We start from the raw sequence: 27380 nt of genomic DNA, 5'->3' as shown, positions 1-27380 counted from the left end.
GAATTTAAATTCAAAACAGCTGGAGGGATGCAATTTGCCACCATCTGTTCTATAGTATTTACACTCCAAAATATGTGGTCACTTCTATAAAACAAAGGTAATGGGGACTGTATCCTACACTCAACTTGTTTTCTCAGTTTGTATCTTATATAAAAGAAACCTTGACTTCAGTAATAAACTAAAAGGTATTCCACACACTACCCCCAATATTTTGGGAATCACACATATATGAGGATTATGCCATTATGACATAACCATTCAGGGAACTGTATACAAGCTTTTTAAAAAAAAGCTATATAGGAGAAAATTAATAACCATTACATATAGTCCTCAACTTACAACCATCAGTGACAGTTCAGTTATAACAGCACTGAAAAAAATAACATGACCAGTTTTTACATTTACGTCCATGGCACTATCCCAATGATCACATGATCAGAATTCAGCTGCTTGACAACCGGCATGTACTTTTGACAATTGCACTGCCCGGGGTCATGTGATCACCCTTTGTAATCTTCCCAGCTGGCTTCCGAGAAGCAAATTCAATGGGGGAAAGCAGATTCATTTAACAACCAAATGATTCACTTAACAACTGCATTGATTCACTTAACAATTGTGTCAAAAACGGCTGTAAAATGTGGCACAACTCAAACAACTATCTTGCTTAGCAATGGGAATTTTGGACTTTATTGCGGTTATCAGCCAAAGACTATCTGTAATCCTCAAATGAGAGAAGGGCTAACCATTATTTAGGCTCCACCATAACCCAAACCTACACCATAACGATCTGCATTTGAAGGCCAACTGCCCCCTCCCAATTCATCTTCCAATTCGGGAACATTTATTCTTCTGATTATAGCACTCTCCTCCCTCATCCATGATGGTCATAACTTTGCATTCCATACTAAGTAGCTTTTCTGATCTGCAATTCAGAAGTCTGAAGAAATAATAAAGACCAGCGATAAAGACTCAAGACCACCACACATTTCTATTCACAAGGAAAAAAACTCCAGTCCATCTTTTTATTTTTTTGAAAAATTTCTGACATTACAGAACTAAACTGAAATGTATTAATTCCACTCTTACATTTCATGACATAACAGAAAAACTTCATGAGCCAAGAAAGGGGAAGAAGCTTAAACTAAAATATGAATCAGCATTTTAACAGTTGAACAGAGAAAAGGAATTAAAATGCTGCAATTTAAAAAAAAATCATGTATGAATGGGTAAAGCATGTAGAACTGAAAATTTACAAACTAGTTAAAACCTGGAATTGCTGACTGCTCAAAAACTACACAGATGGATCATGGGGATGAACGGCAGAAACGGGTAATGAGTGAGGTGGTGGCATTGTCCTAGCTGCTTCCCATTCCACCAGTCTCCGAAGAAAGCCTAGGATGAAAACAAAAGTTAAAGTCTTTTAACAAACGTAGACAAACAGAGCCAGATTTTGACACAAGTCCAAATTCCGCGTTATAATATGACCTTTTTCAACCATAAAAACTATATTGTTCATAGAATAGTATTTAGCATATGGTAATTTGAAAACTAATTTTTCAGGGGCAAATGCCCCACATATCAATTAATACAGAAGCAGCTACAAAACACACAAATAATGATCTCGAACATATCCAAAAGGAAAGTCAGGCAGGCTTTACTGCAGCTTTTGTACATACATCCCCATATCAAGCATGGCTTCCAGCAGTCTTAAATATTCAGCCCTTTCTGCATGTGTGCATACTACTCAAAAGTCACCAGAATTGTCTAGAAGTAGACATAGTACTTCGCTTTTATTAGCATATGCAAACATATAGCCATTAGATTATATGACTAGATTGCCCATTTTTTGTTCATTTTTATCCTGCCTTTATTTTTATAAAATCAAGGCAGCAAACATACCCAATACTGCCACCTACTCTCCCACAATCCTGCGAAGGGAGTTGGGCTGAGGGAGTGACTGGCCCAGTGTCACCCAGCCGATTTTCATGCCTAAACTGGGACTAGAACTCATGGCCCTCTTATTGCCTGTAATACTTGGTTAGGTATGTTCAGGTATTTAGGAAAGATCAGGTTTAACAAGTGAAATCATTAAAAGATATCAGAAATACTTTTGATTTAAAAGTCAAATTTCTTTGCCAACCTCTAATTTCAATTTGTTAAATATAATACAATTCATACAACTTTTACAGCTTCTGATGCTTATAGCAAAAGTGGTTTTATTTTGCCTGTAAAAATATAAAATATATAAAATTATTCCAAATTGATCTTTGCTTGTAAAAACCAGAAGTCCCTAAATGGAAGACTGGAGGTGGAGGGGTGTGTGTGTGTGTGTGTGTGTGTGTGTGTGTGAGAGAGAGAGAGAGAGAGAGAAAGAACCATGAATTCTCCACTTTGTCACCATTACAAAGGCACGTCTTAATCCACTGATTGGTAACAAAGAACAGATTTTACCAATAAAATTACATTAAAAGAACCTGAATGTTCATAAAATGATTGTATTAAAAAAAGAACAGAAGTCTTCAACCACTTGAAATCTAGGGCTTGAGGTCTGTATATTTAAGCAGAAGCCATGCTATACAAACTTACCTTTTAGGAAGGAGGCTCTCTAAGTAGACTACTAATTGACCGAGAGACTCACTGACAAGCTGCACCCAAATCAATAGGACATGGGTTAGGCAACACAAATGGGTAAGGCTCAGCTGAATGGGTCTTTGCCACAATCAGGCCAGAATGGGGATAGAAGGGTGATAAAATGAGACCCTGTATATACTACTGAATAACTCAAATGTCCAGTCTTTTATTAATAGAATGACCCAAGGTAGTTTTCCCTGGAGTAACAGTTAGGCTTCTTGGTAGCTCAGATTCTTGCATTTGAAGGATGCCTAGGCTGAGCTGGCCATATACAAGGACAAAAAGTAGAATTCCAAATAAGACCCATTGAAACAAGGGCAAAGAATCATTCATACTAACTACCGGTAAATACAGGAAGAGGTTCAAGTACATCTAAGTAGTTCACCATTATTTTTGTGTTGTTTTTACAGAGCAGCCTTCCTAAGATAATTTATGGAAGTAGAACTTCCTTAAGTCCCAATTGGTATAGTCAAGGGGGAAGGCTCTCACAAAATGAAAGTGTGTCACATTTGAGCAAAGCTTGTTTACCCTTCCTTACCCACCCCAAAATATATTCTAGCAAACACTGGACAATTATTTTCTTTTCTAAAAAGTTAACTACTCACTGCATACCCACATTAGTGGATTATGCATTAATACAGCTTGACATTTTTTTAAATGACACTGATAAAGAGCAATCACTTATTCGTGATTCCTATATTAAACAAGACTGGGGACAAGGATGGGTTTTGCTATGGTGTGTTGAAAAGCAGTATCTCCTCTTTGTTTGTATGTTCTGTCCGTCAAGATATAGAGCAGATGATTATGTGTGAACTTGGAATATTGAAAAATGAACCTCAAATAGCCTTTGCTACTTGACCCTCATTGTGTAGCTGTATCTTGGAGATGAGAATATAATCCCATGTACCAAAAAGCTGAGACAAGTTCAAATCAAATTTACAGATCCAATGAATAGATCACTGCTATGAACAAATCATAGTCCAGAAATAACAGATTATAGAGAATTAAGACTCTATAGGGAGTCATCTTACTTGTAATTTTTGTGAAATAAGCAACCTTGGGGACATAACCCAAACCAGAAAAAAGACCTGTTATTAATTTCCCCCCACTGTCAATGAAGTCAACTGTTTAGAAATGTAGAATTTTTGTACATACAACATATACATTCAAAGTGTGCTGCCTTAATATAATTTGACAGAGGAACATTGTTTTCCTGCTGCATCATAAAACTAATAGTGTTAAAGATTGGAAAAATTGTAAAAGTGAATGTGGATGCAGATGAAGGCAAATGCAGATTTTTTTTAAGAAGTCAGGTACTGATATCCACTTCCCAATACTGTGAGTTTGATATGGTTATTACTGAGAACTAGTGTTTGTGCAATATAACAAATAGCTTCTGGACAACACATCACCACCTTACTGGTCACAAAATCAGTCTCTACAAGACACTATGAAACAGACGGCCAATCCATAAGCTTGGTTAAGAGTGGACAATTTTACTTGATGTGATTACACTACAGCAGAACAGATTTTTTTAAAAAGTTACAATTGTGAAAGTCAAACTGCAGAAACAATTACTAAAAAAGACTCCTACTATTAAAGGAAAAAAAGATTTGACATAACTGCGTAAGTCAGCCAGTTAATGGCCATCCCATCCCTCACAATAGGATCAGATTAGACCCTCCACATCCCTGAATGCGAAGTCCAAAATTATGTAGCCCCATAATCTAATTGCCATTTCAAACTTGTTCCAATTTTAATACAAAAGATAAGCACACAATTCTTATCAATTTTAACAATTATCTTTTCTTATTCAGTGTTACCTCAACACTTCGAAAATTAATAAACATTCCCCTCCCATTTTTTTAAAACTGCAATGTTCATGCGGCAATCCCAGGCTAAAAATCGAGTGATTCTGATTCAGATGGGAAAATAATATGAGCACCATGATAAACACTGGAGCTCTGCTTTTTATTACATTATCCTATTTATCTGACTTCTGCTTCCAAAAAACCTTTATTGTGGAAACAGGCGACTTCCTTGGTCTTTAAAACTAGATGTTTGCTGGAACAAGAGAAGCCAACTGGCTAGCTTTGGCAGAAGACTTTCTTTCAAGACAAACTACATGGCCTAAGGAGCATGTTTTAAAAGACACTATACACACGCTAATATTTTCATCAATAATAATGAGATTTTTAAACTATAGCTCTGGGCTACTCATCTATCAACTTGAGGATTAGATCTTTTATTTCATTTTTAGAACATATGGCAAAAGAAGGCTGGACTTGAAGCACTATTAAAGCTGTTTATACACTGTGCTTGCTGATCCAATTCTCTTATCTCCTTAGTGATAACATAGTCCTGGATGTAGAGAAAGCCAGGTATCTGAGGCACTTGCGTTTTTCAGAAACTCACAGCAACCTCTACAAAAGCATAGGACATACTGTATGCGCAAAGAAATGTATCACATTTCTACCAAACAGGTGAATGTATAGACATGCTAGCTAGGAATTCTCAGGGACAAGCCATAGCCTGAATGGAAACACAGTGTACAAGGCCTACTCCCTGCCTTCAGTTGGCAACTTCACAATTGTATACTGAATGGTTACAGCTTCCCAAGCATAGAGCTTAAACATTTCACTACACTCCAGGAAAGTCTTCTCTAATATGAGATATATTTTCTCTTAACTTTTCCATCAAGCCCAAGGCAATACAGCAGTAGGCAGGGATGACTGAAATTTTGGTCCCAAACACTGGGGGTGGCGGGGCTATTAGGCTGAGGAAAACTATTCTAGGACAATAATTGACATCTATTTAAAGACTTTTAGCCTGGGTGTGCAATGTGATATCCACCAGTTTGCAGTTATATAGTCTGGATCCAATTCAGGCACATCTGTGCACATTCTCAATGTAATAGCTTTATTACAAGACAGACATTGAGACAGGTTTGACCAAAGTAGCCTCTTTGCAACAGCTTAAACCAAGGTATCACAAAATGAATAGTTTTTATTAACAAATGCTAGAATCCCATACCCCACCCACCCTTGCCCACCCACCTTATTTCATGTAACAATGCAAACAAAATCTACTAAAGCAACAGCTACAAGCTATATAATCAAGATTACTACTGGACTCCAAAACTGATTAATACACTTGCTCAATTGTCTTTGACCTAGTGGAGATTGGCAGCAAAAAGAAACTCCATTCTAAAGAATCACAAGCTCATTTCTGTTTTTGAAGTTTAAAAAAAAAATCTCTTCCAAGTCTCCTCTACAGGATTCCACATTGCTGAAAAACAATCTGCTGTTCCTCTAAGGCCACAAGCAGACTCTCAGTAGGGAGAGAATCTCTGTTTTTCCGTTTTCAGTTTGTTAGTAACACATGGCACAGCTGAGGTGGTGGAGGCACCCTTAGCAGCAGACACAACATTTAGAGCCAGGAGAGGGACGGGTTTCATGCCAAGCAGACTGGAGACACAGGGGGCGGTCGGAAGAGGGTTGGGGAGGCTGGAGGGTGCGTCGGAGACCCCTGCTGTCGCAAGCGAGGGGGTGGTGGTGGAGGAGGAAGAAGAAGAAGGGGTGGAGGGTTGAGAGAGGTTGATGCTGAGGTGGTCGGGGATCGTGACGGAGGCTGCCTGGGAGGAGGGTTTAGCGCTTTCTAAACTGTAACAGAGGAAAAAAGGAACAAAATATACGGGTGGGTGGATGGGAACACCACACAAAAAGCACAGGACACAAAACAGCTTAAATAGCATGAACCTAGTCTGGAAAGGTTTGGAAATAGCATAGCCAGAAGAAAGATGGGATGGGGAGAGAATGCTGGCTGCCAGGGAATCTCAACATTCTCTAGATGTACCAAGGTCCATTTTATAGTCCCCAAAAACATTGCCCAATCCTAATCCCATTAGGAGTAATTCCAATTTATATTGACTTCAGAAGTGACCATTTTGTTATTTAATACAGAATTACATACCACCCTTTGAAATTACACAAGACTATTAAATCAACATGGTCAGTGTTTATTCGCAAAAGTTCTTCCAGCATTCTTTTCTTTGCCTTCCCAACTGTTATTTCAGATTTAATACAGACTGCAGTATTTAAATGTCTCTTGGAAGTAGCAAAACCAACATTAACACAGTTCTGAGTTCTATGAAATGGTACTACACCAATCAGGAAGTCTTAACTGAACTCCAGGAATTCAGCGTTTAGTTTTCTCCATATTAATTAATGAAAGAAAATAACTTATTTTGGAGAGGCCATTTAAAACAATAATTTCATAAAATCAAACTCCAGAGGTATTTTTGTCAGAAATAGTTCAATGAATTGTAGGCTGATCTGATGTTTTTAATCAGGTCTTAAAGCAACTTGTACTTGCCTAGAAAACAGGATTCACATCCACAATTGCAGCTTGTGCTCTGGATGTGCTTTCTTTCATTTACTGTACCCACAGAATTCATTCTCCATTGATAAACTGAGACACTTCATCAGTTAAGAGAGGCAATGTTTTGAGAGTGCCCAGATAATAAATAGGCAATGGTAGTGATTATTGTTTTGTTTTGAGATACTTCAGCATTGGCTATTGATTCTCACATTGAAGTTCGAGTTCACCCCCCCCAAAAAAAAAACCCACATTATCTACCAAAAACATGAAGGCATGTGCAAACATTCCAAGCTTGAATATTCAGAGCTCAGAACTGAGTGTTTGGTGTTCAAACAAAACATCCAGCATTTTTTTAGTTTTATCCCAAACCTAGGGCAAATTGGAGCGCTTCATTCCATGTTAGATTTGACTATTCTGATGCCCCACAATAGGGCTTGGATTTAGAAGATTTTAAATGGGATTTAGCTAATAAAGCAGCAAGCTAAATTGCCATCCTTGTGACTGGTGATAGCTGGTTGAAGAAAGGAAACCGTACAACTGCTATCTATCTAATTGCCAGTTTTACAGATAGTCCTCACTTAATGACCATTTGAAATTGTGGCAGTCATGTTGGGTGGTTGCATTGTTCAGCAGTCACATGAGTGGAATATGCAATGCTTTTTTGCTGGTTTCTGAAAACGCCCAAATGAATGGGTTTGCTTGACTGCCACAAAAGAGGCAGCAAATTACTTCCAGTCATGTGGGTGCCTCAAGTTATGACTGCAATGACATATGATTGTAATTCTGAGCTCAATTATGGTGGTAAGTTGAGGACTACTTGTACTGTTGTTTTAAATCTTTTGCTATGGGTCAAGGTTATCTTAAATTATAATAGAATATGTACTTGGAGCATTGTCTCTCCATTATGTGTTTTGCTTTATTTTACAGGAAGTTTACGAAAACACCACTATGTATATATTTATTAGAAACTGTGTTGCTAGGCTATTGAGTATTCAGGATAAAAAAAAGCTCCAACAGAAAAATCTACTGTTGCTGCTAATAACCTGTTTATGGGCTATGCTAAAGTCAACCCCCTGATTTAATCCTTGAACAAGAAAAATTTAATTTTAAATGTATTTGAACCTTGGCTACTTTTTTCTGCAGATTGGATGTTGTAAAAAAAAAATCAGCAGACTACTGCCTGCCTACTTTTATTGTTTTAGAATGAAAAATGGAGCAAACCCTTGCTACTAATCTCTTACGATATAAATCTCCAGAGATTGGCAGTCTCTTGAAACCTAACAAAACAATGTTTTAAGTAAAAGTTATGCTCTGCACATGGAACTGTTTTATTTTGCTTTCTGCAGGAAAATGATGCAGTTATTCTGCTTGATATACCTAGACTTAAACTTTCTTATACATCTCGGAATGTAGATTAGGAGAGGGGATTGGTTTTTTTTCTGCTGCTTAACGCATAGGATGGTTCATCCCTATTGCTTAATACCAGATCAGCCAAAACTAATAATTTTTTTTTTTTAAGATTGAGGAACTCAAAATAAGACACACAATTTATAGGGCAACTGTAAGGGTAGTACAATGTGGGTCATAATTATGTATGTAGCGCTTTGTTTCTAGTTATTTGCCATACAATACTTTTTTATAGGCACTATGTCTCTCAAAACATTCCGAGTCCTTGAGTTTGGTCAGAAGCCATTATTATCCCTCTTTGATTGCACAGCAGCCATTTGCAAGTATCATTAAGCCACTTATAAAACGTATTTTTGCAGTTGCTACCATCACCATCATCACCGCCACCACATTATATTACATTACAGTTCTGTAATGTAATTTAATTGGGGAGAGCACGAGAGCCTTTAATAAGAATTTTAGAAGGTTTTCATAGCAATGAGTGAAAAAAATATTCACTCCAACGATGGAGCCTATGTTAACATTTAGCTATTGAATTGAATTAAGAGTTTCCTGGGCATACCAAAATGGCCACTTCTGTTCAAAGACATTTGAGATGTTTGGATAGTTTTAAAAATGTCAGCAACTTCATATCTGGAATACACTTCTTTATTCTCTAGCAGCCCTGAAACTAAACTGTATATTCTTACTTTCTTACAATGGATACTTTAGTCATAGCATAGATGGCAAGTAAGAATGTCAGGACATAGAATACCAGCTGTTTGGGTCTGGACTTTTAATTATTGAAGACGTTATTTCTGTTAAGCCGATAATTTGGATTTTGCGCCACGAGATTGGGTGATAATGGCTATTTGCCAGTTGGGGATTGTAAGGAAAGAGCCCCAGAAGCTGCCACTGCTTGCTGCAGAGCCCCACTGCAGCCCATTACAAAAGCTCAATGCAAGCAAAAGCATATATGAAGAAAAGGAACTGCAGGAGCAGTGGCAGTGACCAGTCACATTCCTGGGGCACAGCTACCCCTACTTTTTTCTCGATAAACTGCATACTGTTATCATTTAGGAATCCAACTAAGCACCTCTTTTTTAAAAAAAAACGTAGTACTTAGCAATTCCAAGTTTAGCTTGCCTTCATAAAAAAACGGGTTTTTCAGAAGACAATCAGCTAGTAATGTTTTTTAAAGGAAGCTCAAGGTCTATAGTGCAGTGAGGGATGTACTGCATGTCTTATTTCTCTCCTCTACCTACAAGAGCTCCAATACCTTCCCAATCTCAACCCATACATCTGCGAAGATGAGGTTGCTCCACTGCAGCAAACAGCAGTTTTGCATTATTTCTACACAAGAGTGGGGGAATGGGGGGTAATTGGGAACTTTTAGTCTTTTTAAAAGGTTTTTAAAAAGTAAACATTTCTTTTATCATCTGAGGCATGCATTAATAAGCAGTTTACTAAAAACTTACCTGACATTAATTAGATATTGAGCCAGGCTGATGCTGGCTGCAGATCCAGTTATAGTAACCTGCCTGTCAGTAGATCCTTCCACTGGATTGGCAATTTTGATCTGCGCCCCAGACATCTGGCGAATCTCATTGATCTTGGCGCCTTGACGCCCAATGATACAACCAATCAGCTAAGAAAAAGAAAACAAAGTCTTAGTCAAATTGCAATCTGAAATGTCAAAAATATGTTTTTGTACTGTTGTTTTCTTTTCAGACTTGGATGCGGCTGATGTCTAGAAACTATGTAAATGCTGTTTTCTATCAGGAAACTCCACTATTGTTAAAAGACCTTTTCTTAAATTGTTTTCCAATTGGCATATTAACTAACGTGAATTCAAATGAATAAAATTGTCCTGTAGTATTAACTTGGTTGGACAAATAACTTTGTTACCTTTTGCACAGTATTCCTATATTACCAAAGAATCATAACTTTCCTTTTGGAATTCAAAGCAACACATACTCAATTTCAACATTTGCTGTTTAAATCAACCTAACAGCACTCCAGAATGTTAATAGTAAAACTTGGCCTGCAAGGTAACAGCGTGGCATTTGGTGCTCATAATCAATATTCTTTTGAAAGGTTGGCAGCTGCATTAATTTTGAGATGTGTAATAGTTTTCAATTTTTTTGTATGCTAAAGGCTTCTTCTCAGAAGGCCAGCATAACACCCTTCAAACTAATCATTAAGCCACGTTTTAATTCGTAAAGAATTTTCCTTATTCTAAGTTGCAATGTTTGTTTTAAAAGATTACAAAGAGAAAGTGTAATTGTTCCTTTCCTTTTCAATTACAGAATCGTAATCTAAGAGATAGACTGCGAGATGCTTTGGTGTCATTGTTCACGTACAGGTATCCCTCTACCATTCCTGTATACTGCAGGAGTCAAAAAGAGGGCTGAGAAAATACCTACAGACCCCTTACATCCTGGACATAAATTGTTTCAACTTCTATCCTCAATGCGACTCTAAAGGGCACTGCACACCAGAACAAGTACACAAGGACAGTTTTCCACCCAAATGCCATCATTCTGCTAAACTAACTCCTACATTATCAAACTATTTACTAAGACTGTATTACTATTATTTTTCTCATCCTTCCTATTACCAATCTCCTCCCACTTATGACTATAACTATGTTGCTTATATTTTTACCATTTATATTGTTCTGTTTGTTTCCTAGTATGATTTGATTCCTTATTAATAACCTATGACTATCACTTGCTGTATGTTATGATACTTGATGAATGTATTTTTTTCCTTTTATATACACAGAGCGTATGCACCATCTTTATGTGTCCAATCACACTTGGGCAATAAAGAATTCTATTCTATTCTATTTGATTCTTTAGAGATTGTTTGAAATCACAATAGTACTGAAAAACTGAGTTCTGACCAGTGCTCATATTTATGACTATCGTAATATCACCGCAATTACATGATCAAAATTCAGTTGCTTGGCAACCAGCAGTCATGTGATTGCAATTTGCAACTTTCCCAGCCAGTCTCCAACAAGCAGTCAATGGGAGAAAAGGCAGATTCACTTAACCATTGCTATGATTTATTTAACGTGACAAAAAAGTTGTAAAATCGGGCATGACTCAGCAATGGCTATTCTTGCCCAATTGTGGCTGCAAATCAAGGACATGTAATTTAAATGCCTTCTTCCCATCCTTAACTATTCCCTAAACTTAAAATAGAACAGCTATCTAGATTAGAGCACAACCATAATTTCCTTGAAATGGAATTCCTGAAACAGTATCTCAAGACAATCCAGAATAGAGAGCTTTTGGGCATGTTTGAAAAATACTTACATCATTTGGAATGGTGAGTTCATGAGAAGTAGTCTGAGCTGATGCATCCAAACCTGCTAACATAGGAAGAGATCAAAACAAGTTAAGTTGAGACAATCAGCCCAGTACAAAACTGAAATGCCAAAGCAATCAGGCTATCATTTGCTGCTGAAAGAATTATAATCTTGAAGTATTCAAGCAGAAGATGAACAAAATGTTAAGCTTAAGCCTTTCTTCCTCTCTCTCTCTCTCTTTGGTAAACTCTGATTATAAGAGACAAAAATGAATGTTTGCACTTAGCTAGAGCAAACCGAAGTAGTAATACTGTCTCTTCTTATGAACAAACAATTGAAAAACAATTATCCTTTATATAATACTTTTCAACAAGTTGTAATAAACAGACTCAAAGCAAATACTCATGTTCATCAGTATACATTTTAGTTGTACATAAAAGTTATTGCTGCCTCATGGTACAACACTCTCAAAGAGACTTCTTACTTCCTCTGATATCTATCCATCTGATAAGAACAGGAAAAGAGGGCTTCTTTGGGACCTGACCGCTGACCTGGGACTGCTGTCCCCAGGGCCCATGGGTGTAGGCCTTTTCCATCACGGAATCCATTCTCTGGAACACCATACTCCAGATATCAGAGTGCTGCTAGGATTCTGGAAGGCCATTAATTTCTGCCTCTTTCAAAGGGACTGGCGAATGATCCAAGGTGACACCTTCTGAGTGGTTGCTGTTGATTATCTTGGTGCTGTATTTTGTTTTGTGGTCTGTTGTTATTCATTTTATCTTGTTATTGTGGTTTTTACTTTATATAATGGACAGAGGCCATATTTCAGTTGCTTTTGACCAGAACTGCACAGAAGCCTGAGCAAATAAATAAACAGCAGTACCATCTGTACTGTTCAAGAGGCTTGTGTGTAATGCCATTTTTATGTTTATCAACCCAATACAGCTACTGTGTGGACATTTGTAGCTGGCCTACTATCTTCACTAGCAAATAGCTCATGAAAAGAGAATAGACTTATTCATTCTATTATTATCTGCTCTCCAATATAGGTTCCAGCACACCGTATTTTACAGAAGGAAAAAAGAATATCGAATATGATTTTGCACCTATATCATGTGCTGTAGGCTTTCCCCCCTGCACTATAATGCAGTTAGCAGAATTTGGTAACTGGGAAAGACTCCCCTACCATTATGAACATACACAACAGAGTAACTAGGTTTTTTTTCAGTCATTACCCCAATAGCCTTTCACATCTGGAGAGCTGGATTCAACGCCTGTCAAAATACAAGGGACAGTAAGTGTGGTGGTCCTAGCCGAAGTCCTATCAGACTTTCAGCAACAAGGCAAACTTTTATACAACTTGGTACAACTATTTCTACCATAGTAATTGGAAGGCAAGATGCAACTGCCAATGTTATTGAAAGGACCAAAGGAGGAAGCAGCATCAATATTCTCTTTAAAATCAACACAATGTTTTTGTTCTTGAGGATAGTAACAGTCACCTGTTTTTCAAGATTGGTACCTGTGGATCCTTTGTTTTTTAAGTGAAAAAATGTGCTTAAGGCAATTGTCTTAAAAGGCCAAGTGGAGATTCTTGGACTGCTAGCTTATATAATAAAGAACAACATTTTCATACCACTGAATCCAGTGTTGCCATGAGACATTGGAAAGTGTGACTGTTGCATTGCCAACTGATGCAGCTTGGTCAGCTAGAAAGAGAGAGAGAGAAAGGTGAATGTTAGGAATTTTGCAGACTTACTTGTTCAGCACAGTTTAAAGAAAAACAGACCCTGCAAGCTGAGCATGAGGTGCTGCCCCCTTGGGATAGGGGAGTTCAGGAGGAAAACTGGATTGAGGAGCAAGCGCTTCCCTGAGCAGAGATGGGTACACAGTAGAAAAGCACTAATGGGGTGTAAAGCCAACACCCATCTCAAAAAACCCCTGGCTCAACAGAAGGCATCTGCAGTGAATTGTGACAAACACCAGGAGACAAAGCACAAACAGGCAAAATAACACAGAGACTGATTTGCAGTGGTGCTTGGGACCACACCATGCAGGACTCTGTCAAGCATTTGGAGGGGAGAGGTATATCATGAGTGACCAGAATGGAGTCAGATGCTCTCCCCAATCTTAAACAGCACAAATTTCTATAGCTCTTAAGACTCACTCATCCCAGCCCCACCCTTTCTTGCTCTAAACATGCTATATGAGCAGAGATCAATTCCTATATGCCCTTCCATGAGAAGTACTACAACTATCTCACACAACAGAAGGTATTAGTAAAGAAGGACAGTGAAGGAAAAAAGTCCTTTCACATCAAGTGAAGACAGCTAATGATTTTATTTATTAGCAGAAAGTGTGCCAAGAAAAGGCATCCCAAGCAAAAGCCCTCCACCTTATAACGACACCTGTAGTGACTACATGATGTGCTGGCCATCATGTTTTAGAGATGAAAGCTCAAGTCTGAGGCTAGCTTCCCCTCCACCACTGGGAAGTGCACTACACCCAATGCCCTATGCCATTTACTAAGAACCACAATGACAGTATACCATGGAGTTTTGTTTTGTTTGTTTGTGGGATCTGATATCAAATTGTGGGACAGGGACTGGAACTTGGATAGAATGCCAAGTTTTGCTGGGCAAGTGTGTGTCACAGGACACAGAAAAAGGAGGAGAGATTTAAGGTTAATTACATATAGAACTGCTGAACAAAATTTGAGGCTCATTTTAGGTTGGCTTGTGGTTTCAAATTAAAACAGACTTCTAAAGTGGCTTGTTGAGAAAGCATGGAGAAATTTTGAAGGGAGAAGTGGGTGATTTCAAGACAAGAAGTGTAAACAAAACTTACATCTGGCTGTGGAATGGCATACTGTCCTTGAATGGTATAGGCCTACAAAAAGGAGGAAAACAGTCCTATTAAAAACCATTGGACAGCCACCCAGTGACAGATAAGAGTTCAACTAGCCAGGAAGCCAGAAAGCTGAGGGGAGAATTGTTGGTGGGGAGCCTGAAACCAGGTCTCTTAAAGGGGCTCCTTGTATTAGCTAGGTGTATATAGTGTTTGAAGGGAAAGTGTTCCCCACCACAAAAATGATTAGTATTAACAGCTGGTTGTTGGTGAAGATTTGTTGTTTAGCAGAGGACTGGATTGTGCTGCAAGCCCTTCTGCCCTACACATTCTGCATTCTCGGCTCAAAGGGAAGATTAATTACTTCCTATAGCTCCAACTGTTTTAACAGCTAAGATGAACCAGCTGGGTGTTCATCCCCATCCCATCCGCTTTAAATTTTTATAGTGGACTACTACAGTCAGGCACTGGATGGCAGAAATACATCTGGAAGAATAAGGAGAAAGCAGCAGCCAGCCAAACACGATGATTCTAGGAATAACCCTACTGAAGAAACCCAGCAAGGCAGTCACTGTATGGGGACTTGCTTAACACTAAGTGAAGCTTTGGAAGAACTTATCTCTCACTGGTAGGGCATGGGGAGAAATAAGGCCCTGGTTGGAATTGGCCAAGCAGTTGCCACCTGCAGGTCTGCCTACTGGCCTGCCAGGTACTGTTTGGTGGCCTTAATCCAGTTCCCAATGAACAGGAGTTCACAGCACAAGCCGCCACCACCAATCTTGCCACCCTTGTTGGCAGTCTCAAAGAGGCCAAGGATTGAATGGGCCATGGAGACTGAACTCCCCTCTCACCTCTTGAGGTGGTCCCTCCAGGTCAGAGTTGAGGCACATTGATGGGGCGGTGTGGGGGTAGCTTGCACTGCCGCTGCTGTACCTGTCCTGTGGATAAATAGAGGACTTCAGTCTCCAGGGCTGTCAATCCGAAACCTTTCGCTAACACCAAAGTCACATAAAACTTACTCTGATCAAGGGTTAATCTGTACTAGGCAAATGCTGGCTTACTCTTACTCAGTAGCAAAGACAATGTGAGATTTCCCTGAGTGCAAACCCCAACTACCTTCAACTTCAGGGACAGGGGGACTGCATGAATACAAAATGTCTTATTCTAATGGCATTAATGGGGCTACTCTGCCACAAGATCAATTTCTAGGATGCAAGTGACTACTTCAAATATCTTTGGTAACCTCCCAAGTGCCTTTGCACTGTCAATTAATTGCTTAGCAAGCTATCAAGAGCTTCTGGAAGGTAGGTAATATGAATGGGGCAAGGAAGAGGAAGGGATTGAGGCAAGAACAAGATCACGACAGCACCTTTCCCCCAGCAAGATATTCCAATATAAGTAGCGTATGAATGTATAAAGCACTGGGTACATTGCAGCCAGGCCTGTCCAGCTGCTGCCTGAAATCTATTTCCCAGTGCCATCACTGCTTATCTTGACAATCTCATGCTGGCTTAGGCCACTTGACCCAATCCATTTCTGAAGCATCTGAAAATTAATGCAGCCCTTTAAAAGAAAATAAGCTTAAAGGTGGGCCTTGAGGCACTGTGCTCAAAAGCAGTTGAATGACTATATGTTCCAACTCCACATACTCAAGAGCTTGCCCTGGACACATAGTTCTGAGACCCGCTTTTCCAAAGTGCATGCTTCAACCTCAAACCAAATATATCTAAAATGATCACAAGAATCTTCAAGTCCAGCTAAAATATCTGAGCACTCACAGTTCACCAAGTGAATATCATTGAAAATGCTTAACTAGTTATAGGATTCCAGCCAGCTGAGAGACTGAAGTCATGCACTGGCCATAACAATTTATCAGAAAATTAACATATTTGTGCCTCATATTCCTCTGTGTTGAAGCAGAATAAGATAATTGCACCCCAAATCATTTCTTTTTAAACTAACTACTTCATATGTAATTAAAAAGAAAGTGGCACTCATTTCCTTTTAAAAGGATGAAAAAGGTTAAAAAAGAAGTAATTCCCAGATACTCCCAAATTTGTGCTCAAAGGTACTGTGGCATCAACCAGCAACTCCTCGCTTTCTCAGCCCTCTAGGACACAACTCTCCCAATGTCCACCCGTCTCAATTCAAGCCCCTGCTGCTTTTTGAACTATGGTTCTGCAGAATTAATAGTCTACTTAATAATCACTAATTTGAATGCTGACTCAAAATAGAGGGGCCAGATAAAAAGAGATTGCAAACAGTCTTATGCTTGGAGTGGATTATAAATGCCAACAACATCCTGCAAATCACAGTGCTGACTACATTAATTTTCCAAAGAGACCAGAGTTTTGTGAACATTTGAGAGCAGCCTCCAAAGAACAAAACCAAAGCAGCAGAGATAGCACTGTGCTGGCCAGATGGGCAGCACAGGTGATAAGCATGCAGAGTAGTTTGATGTGTGCTGGCAGTGTTGAAGCTTGGTAGGCTACTGCTGTTTTGCCCTCACCCATGCCCAACAAGAGGAATGGCCTTACCTGACCGCCTGCAAAGATGACAGGAGAACTGGATGGCTTGGGTCGATAGGGGATGGTGACACCCTTTGGGGGAGACTAGATTACAAAGAGTCAAAGGGAAAACATGGTTAATCAATAGGGACTTCTTAGAGACACCGAGTATCTGCCAGAATACTTAAATAACAGGCTACATAACTAACTGATTGATCTATGGCTTCTACAATTCTTTGATTTGTCTCTGAACTGTAGTCATATCAATCTTCTGAAAGAGAAGAAGAAAAACTCTTGCTGCCCAAAGGCAGTTTCCTTGTGACATGAGTTCTCAGGCAAGAATCACTTTCTTCAACAGATACAAGTATAAAAACAGAAAGGCTACAGTTTAAAACAGGACTAGGAAATCTAGAAGCAAATAAAGCATTTCTACAAAATGAAGAAAAATGACATAGAATTGTAACAATAAAAAAATCTTTTACTGAGAAACATAGCACTGATTTTTTTGTTTATATTCCCCTGGAGATACCTGCAAATAACTGAAGAGACAGTTCAGCTTTCTGGCTAATCAAGACAATGAACCAATCAAAATGGTCTTTTAGAAATTGTGATCCTTTGAAAAATCCTTCGCCTAAATGACACTTCAAACACCATTTACATGAATCACCCTGCTACTAGAAAAGGGGTATATGCTTTCACAAAACTTTCTTGCTGCATTTTATGGAGCAAAAGTAAAATAGCAATTCAGTTGACAGCATGGGAGTCTTTTATCAACTGCTGAAAATTAAAAAAACAACTGGCCACTAGGTAATGACCCTATCCTCTTTGCTCTTCTTCTGTCATCTACTTTCTATGTGTAGGTGTTAAGCCTTTATAAAAATAAAGATTACCTCCAGCATGACCACACAGATCTGTTTGACACACTCGATGATGGACTGTGGAATCCCAGCAATGGTGATCGCTCTTTCAGTAGAGTTGGGTAACATGTCTCCTGCCACTTGGACCTGCGCCCCTGTGCTCTTAAAATTGAAAATAAAAAAAAATCAGGTATTTTGCTTCATGATTTATGTGGTTTATACCTCCCCTCCCCCACAAAAAGGATAGTAATTAGTACTATTAGGAAAGACACAAATTTATTGGAAGTTATTGTTATAGAAAAAGATAATTGCAGAACAGTTCCAATATAATACTCAAAATCCTTTTTAAAAAATTGTTTTCATTTTATGGTTATAAAATAACCTTGTAAATATTATTCCAGGATGACTCTAAAAGAGTAATTAAAATAAGAGTTATTAATTCCCACTTTTTTGCACTTATATTTTTGACATATGTTATATAGCAATGTTAAATTGACATTTGGCAGCTGTAGATTTTAACCTGATGTTAAGCAAGGACGATTGCAATGTGGTATGCTACATGAATACTGTAGTCAAAATAATCTGACAAAGATCAACATCAACTGTTGTAGACAATGTTATTTCTAGGCCTAACAACTTCAAAAAGATGCTCAAAAATAGAAAACCATGCACATTCATAACTTTTCTAGAATGGTAGGAAAAATACTAATTTCGTATAGTTAGAAGTAAATTACCCAATCTAAAGCAAAAGAACTTTCCTGCTTTTGAAAGGATAGTAGCTACAGCTCTTAGGATCAAGTCATTTACATTTTTAACCAGGGTAACACCCTGGTAAAATGTAATTGCCAATATAATTACATCAAATGATTTGGTAGTTATATATGTTTCAATCCACACAGCCATGTACTTAATTTCTTTAATGAAAGAGGTTATCAAAATGATGTTGTTCATCCAAGATGTCATGAGCAAAGTAGTATGGTACAGGGAATGTCAGAATAACTCTTCTGTTAAGATATTATTTTATTTGACACCAACTTATTGCTAGAGATTTTCAGCCGTCCTCTCCTGTCAGTTTCATGAGCACTAAATTTAAATGGCCATACTGTACAGTATTAAGCAGAATGGTGCAGAATCAATGGAAAACATCCATGTTTACTGCATTTGACAAAAGATGAAATAATGAGTGTGCATTTTTCCCCACAGTAAATTATCTCGCAATACTAGCAGAATTGAGTACCCACCTCTCTTATCTCTTTGATTTTGCAGCCTCCTTTCCCAATAAGAGAACCACATTGGCTGGCAGGTACCACGAGTCTCAAAGTAACAGGGGGCCTGCTAGATGCTGTACTATTAGTCATTGAGCTGCTGATGTCCTGAAAATAGAGATTAACAAACTTCAAATAAGCAAGGTTTCAACCGGAGACTGTGTTGAAGCACTCTGCAACTCATGTTTCAAAAAGCTAAACTCTCCTGCATCATGTCCTCAGTAGATTACCAGCAGTGTTCCTAACAAGGGAACTTCTAATGAGGTAAATACATGCTTTAATTCTTGGGCCATCTTAAGAAATTCCTCCCATATTTTTCCTTACAGTATGTAAAAATACAAAATGTTTTCCAATGTACAGAATTGTTCTTATTCAGCATGTTACAAACAAATTATTTTTACTTCACATATTGTAACAGGGAAAACACTCATAATATGCTGTCTCGGCTATCAGACACAAAACCCTACTTATAGGGTGTTTATAGTTATAGTGTTTTTATCTGTGAAACTTCAGTCATGGTATAGATACCTGCATTATCTTAAAAACCTAAACTCAATAACTAGTTTTCTTCTAAGCAAGCTAAAATTTCCATGCCAAGAACAGTAAAAAAAATTTTTTACTACTCAAAGACAAGGGCTGAAGCTTTGAAGAGGTAATAGAGCAAGCAGAAAAGGCTGTTTCAAGTTGTAAAAGGTTACTGAAATTGTGTGTATGTTTAGACACTGACTTTCAAGTTAAGAAGCCTATTTTAGCATATCAAATTTCAAACATTCAAATGAACATCCCTTTAATATTTGCTTTCCACTGAAGATTACCCTTTTTTAGCTTGAAATTTTAAACTATATTCCTATGCTTTATTATTTGGTAGACCAAGGGCATGATATTGAAGTAGCAGGGTCAGTGAAGCCAGCCAAATGAAGTTAAGAAAATGACTTCACAAAGTTGCTAATTTTAGGAGCAACTCAAAACTGTTTTGCTAGAGTATTCATTCTGATACTAAAAAAAAATCATTTTTTTTAGAACTGAATTTCTTCCAGGCTTGCTTTTGAAATTATATCCAGAAGATTGGGGGGGGGAGGGGGGGGGAGCTATCTAACAAAATGTTCACATCTGCTATTTCAGTAGAAAAAGACACTGCAGGACAATAGCAGACTGCTCTTCAATTTCCAGCCTGTAAAAAGCTGGTATTGTACAGATTTAAGAGGAAACAAAGGCAAATGCCTTATTTATTTATTAATGCCTTATTTATTATTGCTGTTATTCTAACGGGCAAATCCACTATGTACCAGTTATGCACAATTTGTAGACGGGAAAGGGATACACTGTCATAGTAAAAATTATTTTAGGCTACAAAAAAGTATGTGGCACACTAATCGGCTACAGCAATACTGGAGAGATCTGGAGGTGCTAAGCAGCACATCTCCTGCAGCAGCAAATTTATTGACTTTAAAAAAAAATACCAGCAGACACATAGGGCTACTGGTCATATGTTGTGCAAGCCTGCTCTATACTCCGAGGCAGCTCAGGCAGAAGCATCAACTGAAATTTTCAAAGGTTAAAAATAACTATTGCTATTGTTGTCTATTTTATTGTGACCAAAGCTCTTAACACCACAGAATTGAGAAAATTCTCTCAAGTGGCTATAATTTCACAGAGCCAGTTTGATGGAGTAGAGTAGAGCAGAATAACAAGAGTTGGAAGGATCTTGGAGGTCTTCTAGTCCAATCCGCTACTCAGGCAGGAAACCCTAAATTGTATTTGCACAATAGTGTGCACATGCCCCATACTCACAATCCAATGTGCCCCGGCCACCTGTGCATGTGTCTGAATGCGACCCCCCCATGTATGCATACACAACCCCCTACGCAGGGAGGGATTCCCCCTCCCCAGGCTTCAGGAAAGCCTCCGGAGCCTGGGTAAGGCAAATAACGAGCACAACATTCCGGAGGCTTTCCTGAAGCCTGGGGACAGCAAAAATGGCTTCCCGCAGCCCCCCAGAAAGCCAAAAATCAACTGGCCGGCATGCATGTGCACGGTGGAGCTGACAGCTTGCATGCCAGCAGATATGGCTCCACGTGCCACCTGTGCCCTATGTTTGCCAACACGGCCCTCTACCATTTCAGACAAGTAGTACTTAAGGTGCTGATTTCTAGGCTTACCATAAGCATAGAAGATAGCTAGGTGACTTTAGGTCTGTTGCTCTCTTAGCACAATTCACTTCACAGGGTTGTTGTTGTGGGGAAAAATATGCTGCTAGAATATTAGCTATGATTGCTGCCTTTTGTCGTTTATATTTAACTATGTATGTATAATTTACGTGGCATGATAAAAATGTAATGAATTGAAACCATAGTGCAGATTTGTTACATTTCTGATTTCTGCAAGTAGAAGCAACACTTTGAAGAACAATTGAAGCCATTCTTCGAAACATATCTCAATATTGTATCAGAGCCACCCAGAGGTTTTTAAAGAACTCTTGGGATTGTGTGGGGAAACTAATTAACTTCTTTCCTCCTTTTGAGTATATTGTAGGATGAGAGCCATTAGTCTATGATAGGATCAAGAAAGTCCAATAACATTTTCTCTGGCTAACAAATTTTGTCAAAGATAGCTCTACACCTTATGAAGCGAGCTGCAGCTCACAAAAGTGTATATCTGCTAATAAAATTTGTTAGTCAGAAAGGTGCTATCAGACTGAGGCTTCCCCCCACCCTCCTTGAATAATATCTTATAATGGGAATCTCCTCAGCTTAGTATCCTAATTCATTGTTTTTGAATAAGAAACAAAATCTACTATCATTTAAAAAATATTTACTTCATAAAAATGTGGGTTCTAAGAAAAAAAATTATCTCCAACTTTAAATCTTCTCAAAACAGTTTCAATCCATGCTCATTACCCCAAATGTCTTTCATGGTCATATCCTCAACTCATCAAGGATCATCTAATTAAATTCACACACCTCTTCCAGTTTATCAATAATCATAGCAAAAGCTTTGAAGATGGCATTAGTGGGTCCAGCAAGAGTGATAATCCGTTCTGGGCAGTTCCCTTCTGAGATGTTAATCCGTGCACCACTCTAAAAAGAAAAATAAATGAATTGCTAGACAATAATGCACCACTTCTTAGGATTGCATTAGATTTCTGGGATTTCTTTTTAAGTAAGCATGCTAAGGTTTGGACTGTAGCCTCTGAGTTTCACCTCTGATCCGCTTCACCTTTCCCCCCATAAAGTTCTCTACTCCAAATTTATCCGGAAACAATATCCAGTTAAAACAAAACAGATATAACACAAGAACAACATAATTACTAATGTTTAGTTAAGAAGGCCCATATTGCCCTATTTATCAGGTCCATTTTGTTTGCCTTTTATCTTTTGAAACGTACCTCTTCACGCATCTTCTTTACAGACTCTCCTTTCTGTGCAGATAGGGAAAAAAGAAAAATACTTGTGAAAACTTATTAATTCAAATGTGTGTAAGAAAATACTAATTAAATTGTGTCACATACCTTTCCAATGATGCTTCCAACCTCCTGAAACAGCAAACATGAAAAGTTATACTTTTCAATAATTTAACAATGTCCATAACCATAAGTTCCCAAACATTATGCTTATAAGTCCTACATTTTTCAAACAAAAAAACATTTATTTTTACAATTGACAAGAGGAACTTGATTAAGTTTAATTTGATAATCTCAAAGCTCTGATTGAAGTAATTGTACTGGAAGAGGATTTAAATCAGCATTTTGAAGATATACTTAATCAAGTTAAATTCTAGTTTCCCTTCTTAGGGGTTAAGAGAACAATATATGGCATGCCAAGAGCAAGCAGATGTTTTAATCTGATCAGACAACTGGATTTTCCAAGGCATTTACTGTGACCTAGTTTTATGCCAAGACAAAGAACATAGAAAGCTGCAATTACCTTCCCATGCATAAGTAGGCGAATAGTAAGTGTGACATTTAAACCTCCTTCAATTACGCCGGTGTCCATCTTGAGTTGTGTTCAGTTAGGTCAGGCTTAGTCAGTGGTCAAATCTTTGGTCGCTGGGAGAAAAAAAACCGCACTGTAATAGAAAAATACCATCTCATCACCCACCAGTTCATTGGAACCATTTCCAATCTGTCTTTAATTTATTGTCTGAAAACATGTTTTTTAAATATATCTTAACAAAAAGTAGACCAAGGGATGTAGGGTTTTCTCCCCTTTTAAACTGTAATGTTGCCATAACTCTCAGCAAAGAAAAATAATAATAAATTATGGCCCTTTACTCTTTGCAATGGAAGAGAAATATTAAAATTATTTTAGAAGGGAAGAAAAAGATGCAAATTTATTGTGTTCATTTTAATCCCATCTGGACATTAGCTTGGTTGAGTATGCAATGTCTGCGGCGTATTGGAATCCTTTGAGATTAATGGCTGGATTGCATTGCCTTTTCTGTTCACATTAGCTTGGTTGTGGATACTTTTTATGCCAGGGCTGTCAAACTCACAGCCTGTAGGCTGGATGCGTCACATGCTGGCCCTGACCCTGCCCAGTTTAGCAAAGGGGAAAAAGTCCCAATACATCATGTGATACCATGACTACATGAGTTTGACACCCCTGTTGTATGTCTTAGCATTGTGTATTCACAATAACATTAGTTTGACAGGAGAGAATAGGCCAAAGTAATCCCTACACCTAGATTTCCTGGTGTTTTCTCTTAAGAGTTGATAAAGATAAATTTCAATCTCCTATATGTTTATTCATAAAATATTCAGATACTTGAAAAATTAAAATGTTGATGTTTACCAGAAATATGGATTATAGTTTCGTCCTTGAAATAATCATCATGAACTAGATTCCCCTTGAACAATTTGATTTTCTTTTCGACCCAGACGCCCTTTCCCCAATTTTGCTGGGATAGAGATCAATTGTCATTTTCATATCCACAGCAAACCAGTTTCTCCATTAATTCCTAGTTCTTCTGGCAATTTCTGCATTAAGAATATTAAAAAAAAAAACTATTTAAATCTGACAGTGTACAGCCTGGTTGACCAATTGTATCATATGCTACACTTAAATCACCTTTTATATAACATCCAATTTTAAGCACCAAGAACCTCAATCTTCAATCTAATAACTTCTGAGTATGATCAATATGCTTTTCTTAAGCTACTTACTCAACACTACAGGAAGCTACAACACATGCAGTTTTTAAATTAATGAATTAACAAAAATTACTTGTTCATTAAGATATGCATCAGTATTAAAGAGAGTCAGTTCGGTGTATTTGGTGTATTATAAAGGCATCAGGTGAGAAACTGGGAGACAGTGAGTTCTAGTCACACATCAGCACAAAATACAGCTGGGTAGTGACTTTGGGCCAGTCACTCATTTTCAGCCCTAGAAAGGCAGGCAAAGGAAAATCACTTGTGAAAAACCTTGCCAAGAAAACTGCAGGGACTAGTTCAGGCAGTCGCCAGGAGTCTTGAAGGCACAAAAAATAAAATAAAATAAATCAATATTAAGAATATAGAAGAACAGACATCAGAAATTGCTTTTTATTATCAAAAATTAAAAATCAGACTAAGGTTGTTTTTTTTTGCTTAGCACGTAGATAAAAATATACCATTAATAGAGTAAGACCACAATTTCACTGTATCTGCCACATTTCAGACAAGTCTCTATATTTTTAAAAGTGTGTTATGCAACTCTCTCCCAAATCCTTATTCACTCATTGGTGTAACTCACAAGGATTTTTGTCTACATCAACAATGTAACACATTGGATTAATAAATCTGATGCCCATAAAAAAGGTCTGTTTTACTTGTTTACAATTGTATTTTTAAAAAACCTCGCCCATAAGAATTTAATCTCCAAATTATGTTTATTATTTTCCAATCATTGTTAAAGTATCTATCAGAGGATTTTCTTTTTCTAAAAGATCTGGCTTCCTTCTCAATGTTTCACGCGGGGGGGGGGGGGGCAAAGTGGCAAAATTTGAGTATACAGCCCAATTATACATATATTCCAGCCTATTCCACATTAGGTATTTACCAATCTCGCTATTTAAAGTACGCTAAATACTCCTATGTGTCCAGTGTCGGGAGGAAACAACAACCCCACTTTTTTTTAATCCAAACCCTACTCGGGTTTAAAAAAAAATCCTTGAGGCAAAGTTCTTATACTGTGTCGACTTTTCCTCCCCAAACGACCTGAGAAGGCTTAAAAAGAGAATCGCGGTTAAACAGTGAAGAGGGCGCTGTACCGCTGGCGGGATACAGTGCTTTGAAAATTACACAAGACGCAACTCGGCGGCGGCGGCGGCTCCCTTCCCCGCTCCCTCCTCCGCCCGCCAGCGGGGCCGCCTCCATTCTCCCGACTCCACAGAGCCAAAGCGCGTTATAGCGTCAGCCTCGCCCTCCCTCCCCCACTAAAACGCATAAACTCCGCCCCTCCCTTCCCCCCCCGCCACCCTCTCCTTCCTCCCTCTCTCCCCCCTCCCTCCGACCGTCCCTCGCGCGGCCAGGGCCTAGATCCCGCCCAATGTGACGCAGCAACAGCGCGCGCGCCCCCCCACCGGCCCTGTGCGGCCTCCCCAGTTAGTGCCCCCCCCCGCAAACACGCAGAGCTGATCGCGCGGGCCCCGCTCCGATACGCAGGTGGCAAGACGAACGCGGCCGCCCCTCCCCCCCCACGCGCGCGCCTCACACACGCACTCGGGCCAGATTAGGCCCCAGTAGGCCGCGCGCGCATCCCCCAGCTTCCTTAGTGACCTGGCCGGGTCGGGGAAAAAGAACTGGCGGAAAACTGAAACTACTCGAGGCCGAGGATTGAGAAGGGGGGGGGGGTTGAGGATAAACACTAACCCAGGGTTAATAGGGAAGCTTACCTGGCGGGATAGCTGGCCAGGCCAGGCCTCGCACGTCCGCTCGCTCTCTTGCTCACTGACTCGCTCGGGCGGGAGGGGGAGGGGATGGGACGGGGGAGCGGGAGGAGGGAGGGCGGGTGGTGCGTGGGTCTCCGGGGCGGGCGGAGGGAGCGGGACAGGGGGAGGGGAGGAGGAGGAGAGAGCCGGGGTGGGCGGGTGGGATGGCGGCGGCGGGAGGAGGGCAAGGGCAGCGGGAAGGGGCTGCGGCAGCTGCTCTTGCGGCGGCGGCCTCGGCGGGTCTGGGAGGGGGAGCCGGAGAGCGGGGCGATTTCAACCCCGCCTTGACCCGGAAATAATAAGATCCCTCCCCCGTGCGGACCTCTTGCGCGCAAGAACGAGAGAGAAGGGCGGCCCAGCGCGGCTCTGCCAATTGCCGTTGTAATTTGGATCATAGAGTGGAAGCAATGATAGGCGGGTCTGGGACACCGGATAGAGCGTCTTCAATGGCGGGGAGTGCGTGATACCCCCTTCAGGCGAACTGCTGTGTAGTCTTCCAAAAGCAGCGTGGTGCGACTGACGAACTATGGAGAATCGCTGCAGGAGGAAAGGGATAGGGGAAAAAGCGGGCAGCCATCTATTTATCAACAGCGTATCTATAGTAATACTGCGGTTTCCAAAATTGCCGCCCTGTTAGTCTTACAAGGGGGAGCGGAAGCATCCAGTTTGCTTTCGGTTGTTCTTGTTAACTTTGACGGAACAATCAGCAGCAACCCAGGACAAACATAGAAATATGCCCCTCTTACAGGCGCTGGAATCGGAGACAGAGCGCGCCACACCCCAGAAAAGTTCCTTAGTGGATCTTTTTACTCTCGCTCCTGTTTTTATCAATAATTCTCGACAGGAAGAGTAACTCAAAAGTCTCAGAGGCTCTGTAGGGACGGAGAATTAAACTCGATGTCCTGCTAAATCGTATTTTATGGCAACATCTGTATTCGCCTACATCCGTTTACAAGAAAATTGTTTTGCCCGAAGACAGAGAAAGACATGGCATACTTTTATCTAGGAAGAAGCTCTATTGCAATCACACTAGATTCGATGAAGATATGTAAGATTACTTTGTAGTAGCAGAAAACGCAAAAAATGGGAGTGCTGCTGTGCAAAAACATAAATCTATTCAAAACATGTCCTCCCCTTAACTTAGGTTGCACTGGCAACTTTTTTTAATGTGGCCCGCTAAAAGACTTGGGAAGGAGCATGATTAATAATTGAAAGTCAGTGTTTGAAAAATAACATGGCAAAATAATTAAGTTTCCATCAATTTAACAGTCTCCAA

General features: G+C 39.4%; 1 protein-coding gene across 18 annotated transcripts; it reads right to left on the bottom strand.

The window, feature by feature from the left end:
• Positions 1-985: 985 nt before the first annotated feature.
• Positions 986-26238, bottom strand: PCBP2 (poly(rC) binding protein 2). 18 transcript variants are annotated; one of them, XM_032210763.1, is made up of 15 exons: positions 26069-26235; positions 23119-23260; positions 22704-22727; positions 22581-22613; positions 22156-22272; positions 19172-19303; positions 17964-18092; positions 17104-17178; positions 15418-15504; positions 14567-14608; positions 13356-13428; positions 12955-12993; positions 11724-11779; positions 9876-10045; positions 986-1392 (listed from the first exon to the last, which is right to left on the bottom strand). In XM_032210763.1, the coding sequence occupies exons 2-15, from the start codon at positions 23185-23187 to the stop codon at positions 1356-1358; spliced, it is 1083 nt and encodes a 360-aa protein (XP_032066654.1). In that variant the 5' UTR covers positions 23188-23260; positions 26069-26235; the 3' UTR covers positions 986-1355. The 18 variants fall into 18 exon arrangements, with proteins under 18 accessions (XP_032066654.1, XP_032066655.1, XP_032066658.1 ...); XM_032210764.1 differs by having other exon boundaries at positions 11724-11776; XM_032210750.1 differs by lacking the exon at positions 986-1392 and adding an exon at positions 5877-6293 and having other exon boundaries at positions 26069-26237.
• Positions 26239-27380: the final 1142 nt, after the last annotated feature.

This window comes from Thamnophis elegans, chromosome 2, assembly GCF_009769535.1.
Source record: "Thamnophis elegans isolate rThaEle1 chromosome 2, rThaEle1.pri, whole genome shotgun sequence".
Taxonomy (NCBI): domain Eukaryota; kingdom Metazoa; phylum Chordata; class Lepidosauria; order Squamata; family Colubridae; genus Thamnophis; species Thamnophis elegans.
Note: the sequence above shows the minus strand (reverse complement) of the source record. Positions and strands in the feature narration are given on the sequence as shown.